Source organism: Pogoniulus pusillus, chromosome 22 (assembly GCF_015220805.1).
Source record: "Pogoniulus pusillus isolate bPogPus1 chromosome 22, bPogPus1.pri, whole genome shotgun sequence".
Classification (NCBI taxonomy): Eukaryota; Metazoa; Chordata; class Aves; order Piciformes; family Lybiidae; genus Pogoniulus; species Pogoniulus pusillus.
Window position 1 is genome coordinate 17,665,273 of NC_087285.1, and position 10,442 is coordinate 17,675,714.

General features: G+C 47.1%; 1 protein-coding gene across 1 annotated transcript; it reads right to left on the minus strand.

The window, feature by feature from the left end:
• Positions 1-1,005: 1,005 nt before the first annotated feature.
• Positions 1,006-8,086, minus strand: SAP30L (SAP30 like). The gene is made up of 4 exons (XM_064161313.1): positions 7,587-8,086; positions 5,634-5,756; positions 3,850-3,948; positions 1,006-1,907 (listed from the first exon to the last, which is right to left on the minus strand). Exons 1-4 carry the CDS (start codon positions 7,770-7,772, stop codon positions 1,779-1,781), a joined length of 537 nt encoding a protein of 178 aa, XP_064017383.1. The 5' UTR covers positions 7,773-8,086; the 3' UTR covers positions 1,006-1,778.
• Positions 8,087-10,442: the final 2,356 nt, after the last annotated feature.

Below are 10,442 nucleotides of genomic sequence, written 5' to 3' on the forward strand. Positions count from 1 at the left end.
CACAAATGGGATGTATGCTCTAGCAGAGTCATTCTGCCTATGACACAAGACTTAAACATGGTGAAGCATGTTGAACATGGTTTCTGGAGTATCAGCAAACACTCCAGAGCTGATGTGAAGAACTTGCTTTGAATTGTGACTTGATTTTTAAAGAAACCCTGTGAGAGCTTCAACAAGAGCTTCATTTTCTGAGCCCTTCATGCCTTACAAAACACAGTGCAGTACTAAGCTGGGATTGTGACCTGCGTATTTAGCTCTTCAATAAAGCTTCATCCAGTTTTGGAATATTAAAACTTGCCATTGACAAAATTCTAGCCAAAGTTTTTTACCGTTCAGTTTGTTGCTTAAGGCTTGTTGAGAATATACTCTCTATGTGGAGTCTTGGCATCTTGTAACAGGATGGAGACACTGGTTAGGACAGCAAAGAAACAAGAATGGTGCTTTAAGTGATGAAATCCCCCTGAACAGAATTTGAGGTCACTGGAGAACAGTCAGTCATGACCAACACTTTCATAAACTCCTTTTGCCAAAATAATCACTGTGTTATTTGTAAGGACACCTTGGCTTTAAATAACAAGTCAGAGCAATCTCCTCCTACAGTGCCCAGTTGCAGAGCACCAGTATGCCACCCTTCACTCACACAGCTGCTAGGGAAGAACACAGAATGCTCACCAAAGGCAAGTGCTTCAGGTCTGTGTGCCCTGCAAACACAGACGAAATGCATCATGCTCCAGTCAGTTCATTACCCCAGTTATAGTGCTACACTCCTCAACAAAGTCTGCTTTATACCAAATGGAGACAAGCCCACTAATCCATGCAGCAGTTTTGTGACAGCTGCTAAAAAAAAAGCTTCAGCACAAAATTCCTGTCACTTGTGACCGGTACCTGATGTGACATAGAGATTGAGGCAGATGTCTGAAGCCGCTGTGTCACCTGCCATCACTGAGCCCTGAATACAAGGGAAGTACAGGTAAGAGAATCAAACAAACAGTTCTACCAACATGATCAAAGGCAGCAAAGCAGCTGTACTTGCCTTAATACCACATTCTGAGGAAATGGAGAAGGTTTCAAATGTTTACAGAGAATTAATTAGTGAGTTCTTAAATAAAATAAACTAGAAAAAGAGATTGCAGAGAGTTGTTTGGTGTCCACATCAGAAGGGAGTGGGAGGAAAAATATTTTTAAAAAGTCATCAATTTCAGACTAGTCAAGTAGTGTTCACTGGAGTAAATTTGGTGAGCTGGAGCATTTGTAGAAGTTTGGGAGTTGAAGCACTGACTCAAGGCAAGACAGAACAAGTGTAGGTGGGGAGCGAGCTTCAGACAAACTTCCGACCCGTGCAGCTCGATACTGGATTGTACCTCTGCCGCTATTCCAGTCCTGTGCCACACTGCATGGTGGCTGGGGGTGCAGTCTGAATTCAGTGAAAAAATTCCATCTGTGATCTGAATTGCACTGAGATACAGGATTTCCAGAATTGGTTTAAAACACTGAGTCGACAAACTCCACAGTCCTACAGGTTTTACTTGGTTTCCTCATTTTCCTCATTTCTTTATTTCAAAGCAACTTTGAAATGAGAGGAAGAAGTCTTCAGAAACATGCTGGGCACATGTTTGCAGGTACTCCTGATAAGAATGTCTGTGTATTACCTTTTATTTCCTGTCATCCAGACCTACTGCATTAAAAAAAGTACAATATATTTCAACAGTTTATACACCTAAAATACACAATACCGTCTGTTCCTTCAAGGTCTCTTTTATTCCAAGTCCTGTTCATCTTCATTCTAGTTGCTTGCCGCCTTCTGATTTCTGGTCCAGCCTGCTCTTGTTGTTCTTTACCATGTAGATGAAATATGCAAGTGTCTCCTTTTCATTCACAGGAATATTCCTGAAGTGTCGACTGACAGTCTAGAAGGACAACATGCAAAGAGACAGGAAACCCTCAAATTAAAGAGGAGGAATAATCAGCACAGGGATTCTCTTCACTTCCCCAAAACAAGCTTACAGCCACTGAGCGTAATGGACTTTTAGTCAAACATGCACCAATTCAAACTGTCAGTCCTCATTTACCTCTCCCTCTTTACAGCTGGAATGTGTGTCTGAACACAGCAGAGTCTTGCTGTGTCAGCAGTATTTGCAGCCAACCTACGAGTGGAATTTGGAAGCCAGAACATCCTCCTGCCAAAGCAGCAGAGCCTCTCCTAAGTGACACATTTCATGCTGAGATTATCTGGAGAGCAACTTCCCCCTGCAGCTCAGTGTTTTAAAGGAGAGTGTCAGAAATAAACACTTTGCTGTGTGAACCAGACGTAGCAAAGTTTTAGAGCCCAGAGGAAAATGCCCTGGGTAAGCTTTTTTGAAAGGAACAGCAGAGGATTTGCAGTGGGGAGGTCAGGATTTGGTTAGGGCTACCCCTCTCTGACATTAGCATAAGCCCTGAACCATCAGCTGCTTTTTCCTCAGAATGTAGAAAACATCTTGGAGCTGGATGAGATCTGCTTCTCCAATGGAAGAAGTCCTTTTTTTGGTACCAAACACAGCTCTAGAACCAGATTTTGATGCAGGCTCAGCAACAAGTCACTCCAAGAAGATTTATGGAAGTTTGAGTTTTCCTTACGGTGGGGTAGCAGCAGGAGTCTAAGAGCCTCAGGCAGCAGTGATTCAAGCATGGGAGCTGGACGAGGATCCAGCGTAGGGTCAAAGCTGCTCAGACTTCACAGGAAATCTGGGAAGTGTGTGACAACTTTAAGTTAGGCTCCCTTTATTTTCTGCTTGCATAGTAGTTGTTTGTTTGTTTGTTTTCCTCCTGGGCACATTCATGGCAAATTGTCTAAGTCCTTCATGGCAGGAGGTAGCTGAGAGACTATGGACCAGTTAGTTAGAACATGAGAAGTCAGAACTACTAATGAGGACATACACCCACCCTGCTTGCTTCAACGCACTCTTACATGCACTACACTAGACATGCTCTAGACTCTGTATGTTTATTCCCTATTTGACTTTCAAAGACAGCAAAACAGTGTCTTGCTGTCTTTGTTGGTCTGCCAGTTTTTGTTCTTTAAAGCAAAATGAGAACAGAGAGTTTTGGGCAGACGGTTGTGAAAGTCTCAGCTTACAAAATCAACCTTGTTATCATTCAGTAACTGCTACAGTTTTTTCAAGTTTAGAGAAGACTTTTCCCACAAAATGCCTCCAGATCAAGCCAGGAAAGAAAGCAGAGCAGATGCACAACAAGCAGAACTAGCCCAAATAACAAAGAGATAGAGAATTCTTAACAAGTACCCCATATGGTGAGAAAGCAGCACTGGAGGCCCTTAAGGAAACAGCCTTTCATTGACTTAATACAGAATAACAAGACATAGGACAAGGGAGGGAAACAAGGAATCTGAAGTCATGGTCAATGATTCTGCCTTTAATAATAAGCAATTCCAGCCAGTTCAAGTAAGGAAAGAAAAACTAACAGGGGCACTTAAGATGACTAGCTGTGTTTAAGTCTGAGTTTCAGTGGAACAAGCATCTTCAGCTTACACCCAGGCTGTGGGAAACCAGGTTCTGTTTCTGCTCCCTAAAGGTAACAGATTGTGATGGTGAACAAGGAGGGAAGGGAAGTAAAGCAAGTTACTAAAACACGCTTGCAAGCGCCAGCTTCCCAGTCTTCCATGACTGTCTCAGGTGACAGCAAGCACGAAGTTTTCTCTCGGCATCATCCCCTGAAACCGTCTGCAGCACACGTGGTACTTGCCAGCAAGAGAGTCCTGACAGGTCTCAGTGTCCAAGCAATGTGCACTTTAGCAGAGGAGATAAAAACCTTCTTAATAACAGAGACGAGACTACCTCTATTGTCACTTACTTCTGCTAGCTGAGCCTTGTTGAGTCCAGGCCTCGTCTGCAACTTGTAATGTCTCTTGTAGCGTCGCAGAGTGTTCACTTGGAGCTGGAACAAGTCAACCTGGAAGTGATGCAGAGAAGACAGGATGAACGCTACCTTGAGCTTCTTTTAGGCAGAAAAGCAGAGTTATCCAAAAATAACTATTTCTTCCTCTACAGGACTGCTCTTTGCCTCCATTCAGCACCACATCAGTTTGTCTTACTGACAAATCTAAGTCTATTTTGTGGTTTTTAATGCTAAAGGACCAAAATAGCCCCAGGGAAATAGAAAATTTTGTTCTGGTTCACATGCTGTCAACAGAATTGCTGGCCAATTTCTGCTCTCAATTATACCCCTGCAACCTCCAAGCAAAGGGGAACCTTTTGTTCCCCAAAGGTTTAAAAAGCTCACACATGAAATATCAATTTAGCAGGCACTGAACAAATGGCTTCTGACATAGAACAGAGGACAGAGAAGAAATGAAATTCAGACACTTAAATGAGAAGTGCACAGTTGAAAAGCAAGGGGTGTGGGGAGGAGAGTACAGGAAGGAAGATGAAGATCATGTGGGAAATGGCAGTTCAAAGACAAAAGGGATCTGCTGAAAACCAAGAAGAAAATGACATTAAGCATGACACACTGCAGAGCTCCCTGTTCGGACAGGTGAAGTGCACCCCTCAGTTTTTAACCACAAAACATCCTGTATGCTCCACAGCACCAATTAGAAGCTAGCTGGGTCTTGACCTGGCAACTAATGTAAAGCCTTTATAAGGAGAGTCCTGAAGGAGGACCTCGTAAAAGGCAAACACAAACAGCCAGAACAGAAGATCATGTATCCTGAACCCCAAAAAATGAATGCTTGCTACTCTTTCAACACCTCCACACTGCAGGTTTGTAGACACCACAGCTCTGCTGACAAAATGATTCTTGCTGGTTTTTTTTTTTTTCTCCAGAAATAAAATGCTTTTTGCCAAAACAGGTGGCATTTCCAGCAGAGGGCTCTGCTGACGTGGCCAGAACTCAACTCCTCCACGAATATCACCTCTGCACAACTTTTTGCAACGTCAACAGTACCAGAAACATCACCAAAGCAAATACAGCACACAATGGCACAGAGAGGAGATTATTCTAGAGCCCTGTAACACAGAAAAACATCCCTCAGGCCTATTGCCTGAAAAGAAAAAGAGGTCACGAATTATTGGAAGGTAGTTTTACATAGCTCCAAAAATACCACCTATGTAAAGGTCTGGAGAAGCTTAATATCCCTGGATATCAAATATCCAAACAGATAGAGAGTGACCTACTGAATTCTCTGCTACATTTGCAACATGATGCATGCTAAGTAATGAAGACTCATACTGAGAACTCAGTCACCAGCAAAAATATTTTTACTTAAAAAAAATAATTATTTAAAAATAAATCTTATTTTTACTTAAAAAAATGAGTTAGTATCAAATATTATTTTCACAGCTCTCTGGAAGCAGTACATACATGAAACTGTTACCCCCATATACTTACTTTCTATGTAAAGTGTAAAATTTTCTATGGGCAAAGAACTCGTGCAGGAATGAAGAAGAAAATGAAGATTATTACACCTCAGAAAAAGGAATAAAGTCTTCATGCAAAGAGAGAGCAACCCTCTAAGCAGTTTCAGTGGCACTGCAATGTACAATGTAAATATTCTCTGATGCATTACAACATCCAAGTGGAACTGCAACATGCTCAAAATTGGTGAAACAACCTACACCCACTCGGCACCTACTAACCTCCGGGACATCGGTTTCGTGCTCAGGAGAGTCACCTCCATCATCACTCGTCTTCCTCTTTCTTTTGTTTCGGACACTTTGAATGAAGTTCTTGTGAAAATCACAAATGTACAGATGTCTCACCTAAGAGCCAAAAGCGGTGAAAAAGCAATCAAAACAGGTGCTGTAGGATCAGCAGTCAACAGCAGACACTTAGACACCACTATCAGCATGCATCCCTCATGACTGGCATGACTGACTGCCTCATGACATTAAGGAATTTCTAATCTTAAACTCTCTGGAGTTAGAGATAATTTACATTACAAAGACTAAAGGCAAGGAAAATGAAGGACTCGAGAGCTCCAGCTGAACCTGAACCTCAGCTGATAATATATTTCTTTTTTATGGCTGCAGTCATACACCAGGAGGAAAAAAAAAGTAATTGTCTGGAGGAAGGACGTTTGCTTCAGGACTTACTACCAGGTAACTACTAAGAGAAATACCATTCTGTTGCACTCTTGTAAACTTTCTGGTTTGAGTAGTACAGAACATTAGGAGATTATTAATGCAAGTGTTTAAAAGTTTAAATCAAATCAAAGTTGGCAAATGACCTCAATTAAAACAAGTAAAGCAAACCAAAACATGGCTCCTTCCTGTTGCTTATCCTGCCACAGAATCCCCTTCTAAACAAGCAGTATCTGATTAAAGTTAGCATATATACAACAAGTGATTAAAATTATGTAGTGTCTATAACAGAATCTCTTTATGCAGCCTGCTTCATGTTTTTCCTTCACTTTGAGTTCATTGGTCTGATTTCCCCTTTTTATTTCTAAAGCCTTACATCTGTCAACAAAAAAAAATCATTTCTACAATGAAAGAAATCTCTACGGCAGTAGACAAATCTGCCGAGGACTACAGGCAGGAGAAAGATTTCACTTTTTAAAAGTAAGATTATATTTCAAATGGAGACACTCTCTTCCTGTGACATGATGCATTTCAGCTCGCAAAAGGAACCAACCTAACCAACTGGGGAAGCTGCCGAACAGATCAATTCAAAACTTCATCTTAGTTTCTTTTTTGGTATTAATCTTCAGAGATCGGGTAACCAAGTCACTTCTGAGAAACTCCTTCTGTAATCTGTCACCTTGACGGGCTGCCTCCCCTCTACCTCTTTCTCTACTCGACAAACGACCTGTTTCTATCGAGACCTGACAGTTGTCACCTGATGTCATTAAGAGGTCAGCAGCAAATGGGGCTGTTTTGTGCCGACCAGCAAGCACACGAGTGTCCTGCTAGGAGGTGGCACACCTCGCCCTTCCCTTTAGACACAACGGCGATCACCTTCACTACAACGCAGATCCTTCCTAATTCTAAAAGTAAAGCCAGCGGCGTCTCATTGCAACAGGGATCCTGCCGTTGCACTCACTTACGGTCTGCAATGCGAAAGTGAAATTAAAACAGCTCAATTGCCACCAAAGCAAAGACAGCTCGCTCCGTCGCTTCCCCTGAACATCGTCAGCTCCCCACAGCACGAGAGCTTTCCCCCAAAACACACCGCTTTAGTGCTGCTTCATCACGCCTCAGCAGATTATCAGTGCCATGAGGAAAAAGCCGCATCTCTACCCAGCATGTTCTTCTCCTACCGTAGCGTAGTAACGCTGAGGATGCCAAAACGCAGTCCAGAGGAACCGAGCTGGCAACACAACCCATCGCCTCTCGCACCCCTTCTTTTACAGCCTGCAAGGGTTCAGTGAACCCCTTCAAGGGAGTCACAAAGCTCAACTTGCCGAGCGAAGGAGCAACTTTCTACTGCCTGCCTGCCTGCCTGCCCGCCCGCCCGCGGCGCCGGGAGCGCGGCCTCCCCGGGAGGGACCGCAGTGCGGTGCCGAGCTGGGGACGGCAAGGCGCGCCCGGCCAGCTTCTCGGTGAGTGGGGGCTCGGCGGCGGGCAAGACTGGCGGAGGCCGCGACTCACACTTTTGTCGATGTCCAGCTTCAGCTTCTTCTGTGAGATGCTCTTTTGGATCCTCTTGCTGAAGGACGCGTTGCCGGCGGGGCGCACGCAGCGGTCCCCGTCGTCGATGAGGCAGCAGCTCTGGCCATAAAAGGGGGCTGCGGGAGGCCCATCCCGGCTGTCCTCCTCGGTGCTGAAACCATTCATCGCCCACCCGCCCGCCCCTCACCGTGCGCGGGGAGTCGAGAACTGCAGAAACTGCCGCTGTGGCCGCCGCCGCCGCGCCACCCCGCGCCCTCGGGGGGACCCCGCCACCCCTGAGGGGGCCCCCCCAGTCTCACAGGGGTCCCCTCACGGCGGGGATTCCCCTCAGCGCCGGCGTAAAGGGCCGCGCCGCCGGGAGGGTCGCCCGCTGCCACCCCTCACCGGTGGCCACGGACGCCGGCCCGGACCCGCCAAGCGCCGCCGCCCGCGGGGGAGCCGGGACCCCGCACGCTCTGCTCTCTCTCACACACATACACACACACACAAAACCGCCTCCCCGGCAGCGGAAATCCCGCCCCCACGCCTCGCAGGCGGGGCGCTGGTTGGGCGGTGCGGCTCGAGGGGCGGGGCGCGATGCCGCCGCTCCGCGAGCGTATTGGCCAGAGGCGCTGCCTGTCTCCAGCCGCCGCCCGGCCGCGGCCCGCCTCCGCCTTCGCCCGGTAGCCGGAAGGTCGCCGGCAGAGCGGAGCGGGAGGCCGCGCGCCGTTGCCAGGGCACCGCAGTGCCCCTTCCCCTGCCCTGCCTTGCCCGGTGGCGGAGCGGCCGGAGACGCGGGCTTGGCTTCCCCGCAGATGCCTCTGCCGGCCGCTCCATCGCCGCCCGGCTACTCACCGCCACTCTGCCCCTAAAGAGGCTGGGCAAACCCGGCGGCTTCCTTTGCCCCGGAGCGGCCGCACGGCCTCATCCCAGCAGCAGGAGGTGGGGAGCGATCCCTGGCCTCCGGCCTGCGACTGCAACGCGGGCATCCGCCTAGCGCAACACAAGCCTCCCGCCGCGGCACTCGCCCGCCTCAGCCGCGGGTTTCTCTGACCAAAGCCGAACCGGCATTGCTCGAATAACAGCTGAGAGCTGCAGCGCTCGCTCAGTCTCTTCAACAAAACTCACCTCCACTCCAAGCATCTTCTTGGCTACATCAGCGAAGATCCGGACTCCTGATCTCGTGTAGGAGTCCCTGGATAAAATATGATTAAAGACTTTCCCCTCCCCTAATTATAAGGTGGTGATAACGAAAAGCTTAGACTTGGAAAAAAAATTCTCCGAAGCAATCTGATTTGCAACTTTGCATTTCCCTGAGCTTCAGGGAAGAAGATAAAAAAGAAGTGAGAGAAGGAGTGTTGAGGAGAAGGAATTCCTACTGATCTGTGAAGAAAAGATGTTACTTCTGGAAACGCAGTGACCTCTGCAATAGCAGACAGCATATGCTATTGTCAGAGCTGCGTGGGCAGCTGTAAATGGAACAGGATTTCATCTGCCTGGAGAAAAGACTTTCTGCACGACCAGAAAAAAAAACCCAAAACCTCCAACAACAACAAACCAAACCAAAACCAAAACCCTCAACCCTAAAAAACTGATTCTGTGAACTGAAATGACTTCAAAGTCTGCAGTGCCGCAGGTGGAAGGCCGTGCGTTAGCACGGGAGGAGCTGCGCTGACTCACACGCACGATACCTGTGCCCTAAAGAGACTCCTCGCACCCCGCGGCCATCAGATCTGCTTCCTCCACAGCCACACTGACACAGGCACCGCGCAGTCTGTTTGTTCTGCCTGCTCCCCGCAAGACCGAGAAACGCTAAAATCTGTCCTTTTTTGTCGTTGTTGTTTTCAGGCGGTCCTTCCAATAGCAAACACGTCTCATAAATCTGCAGGGCAGGGATTTAATACTCTTCCTTAACAGTTCCGCCTCTTGTCTTAGCTTTTAAGGCTGGTGCCCTCCGGCAGTTAGCAATTCCCGTTTGTCCGTGCGAGTGGTGTGACTTCTGAGGAGCCACAGTGCGCTCTCCTGGGCACGCTGCTTCCAGGGGGAGGGTGGGGGAAATGAGTGTTGACTTCACTCGCCGACCAACGAGCAGAGTGACAAAGAGATTTAAAGAAGCAAGATAGCACCGTTTATAAAAGCTCCTGGCCAGATTGGCTGGAATCTGCCTGCCTGAAGCAATACCCTCCTGGGAAGAAACATACCGCCATTCCCTTGGGTTTGGGAGAGCAGCCGAAGGCTGACAGTGATGCTGGAGCTCCCGATAGTAAGCTTGCTAGGTTTATCTTGACGTTACAAATAACAATCAAACGGCAGGCTGAGGAAATCGTGCTGGACTATCAACACTCGGGAAGCTGAAAACACAGACTGCAGGGACGGATGAGAATAGCAGCAGAGAAACAGATGAAAAGGAGCATGATCGTAACAGACAACACTTCCTCCTGTCCCTAGGAGGAGGATGTTCTGCAGGTGCTCCCTGGAATCCTCTATGGAAGGTTAGGAAGGGCTGGGGAAGCAGGCATCACCAAAGCCAGAACAGGTTGATACTTCCCATCAGGCTGTATTTCATCTTTGGCTGCACACTCTCATCTCATGCAAATGGAATGATTTTAAGTTGTTTTGCAACGTCTGCTAAGAGAGGAGAAAAAAAAAAATCCAACCCACAGTGCCTGTTTACTAATGCAGTGCTAAGTACCTCCAGCTCAGGCTAACACAATGACACCTTTTTTTTTTCCCTCCAGTCCTTCAGAAAAATAATTTAAAAAAAAAAAAGAGAAGGTGCAGGGAGGTGTTTGTGTAATTGCAGTTTATTTCAGCATATTTATCCTCGTGGGAACCTCGAGATTTCACAGTCTGCTA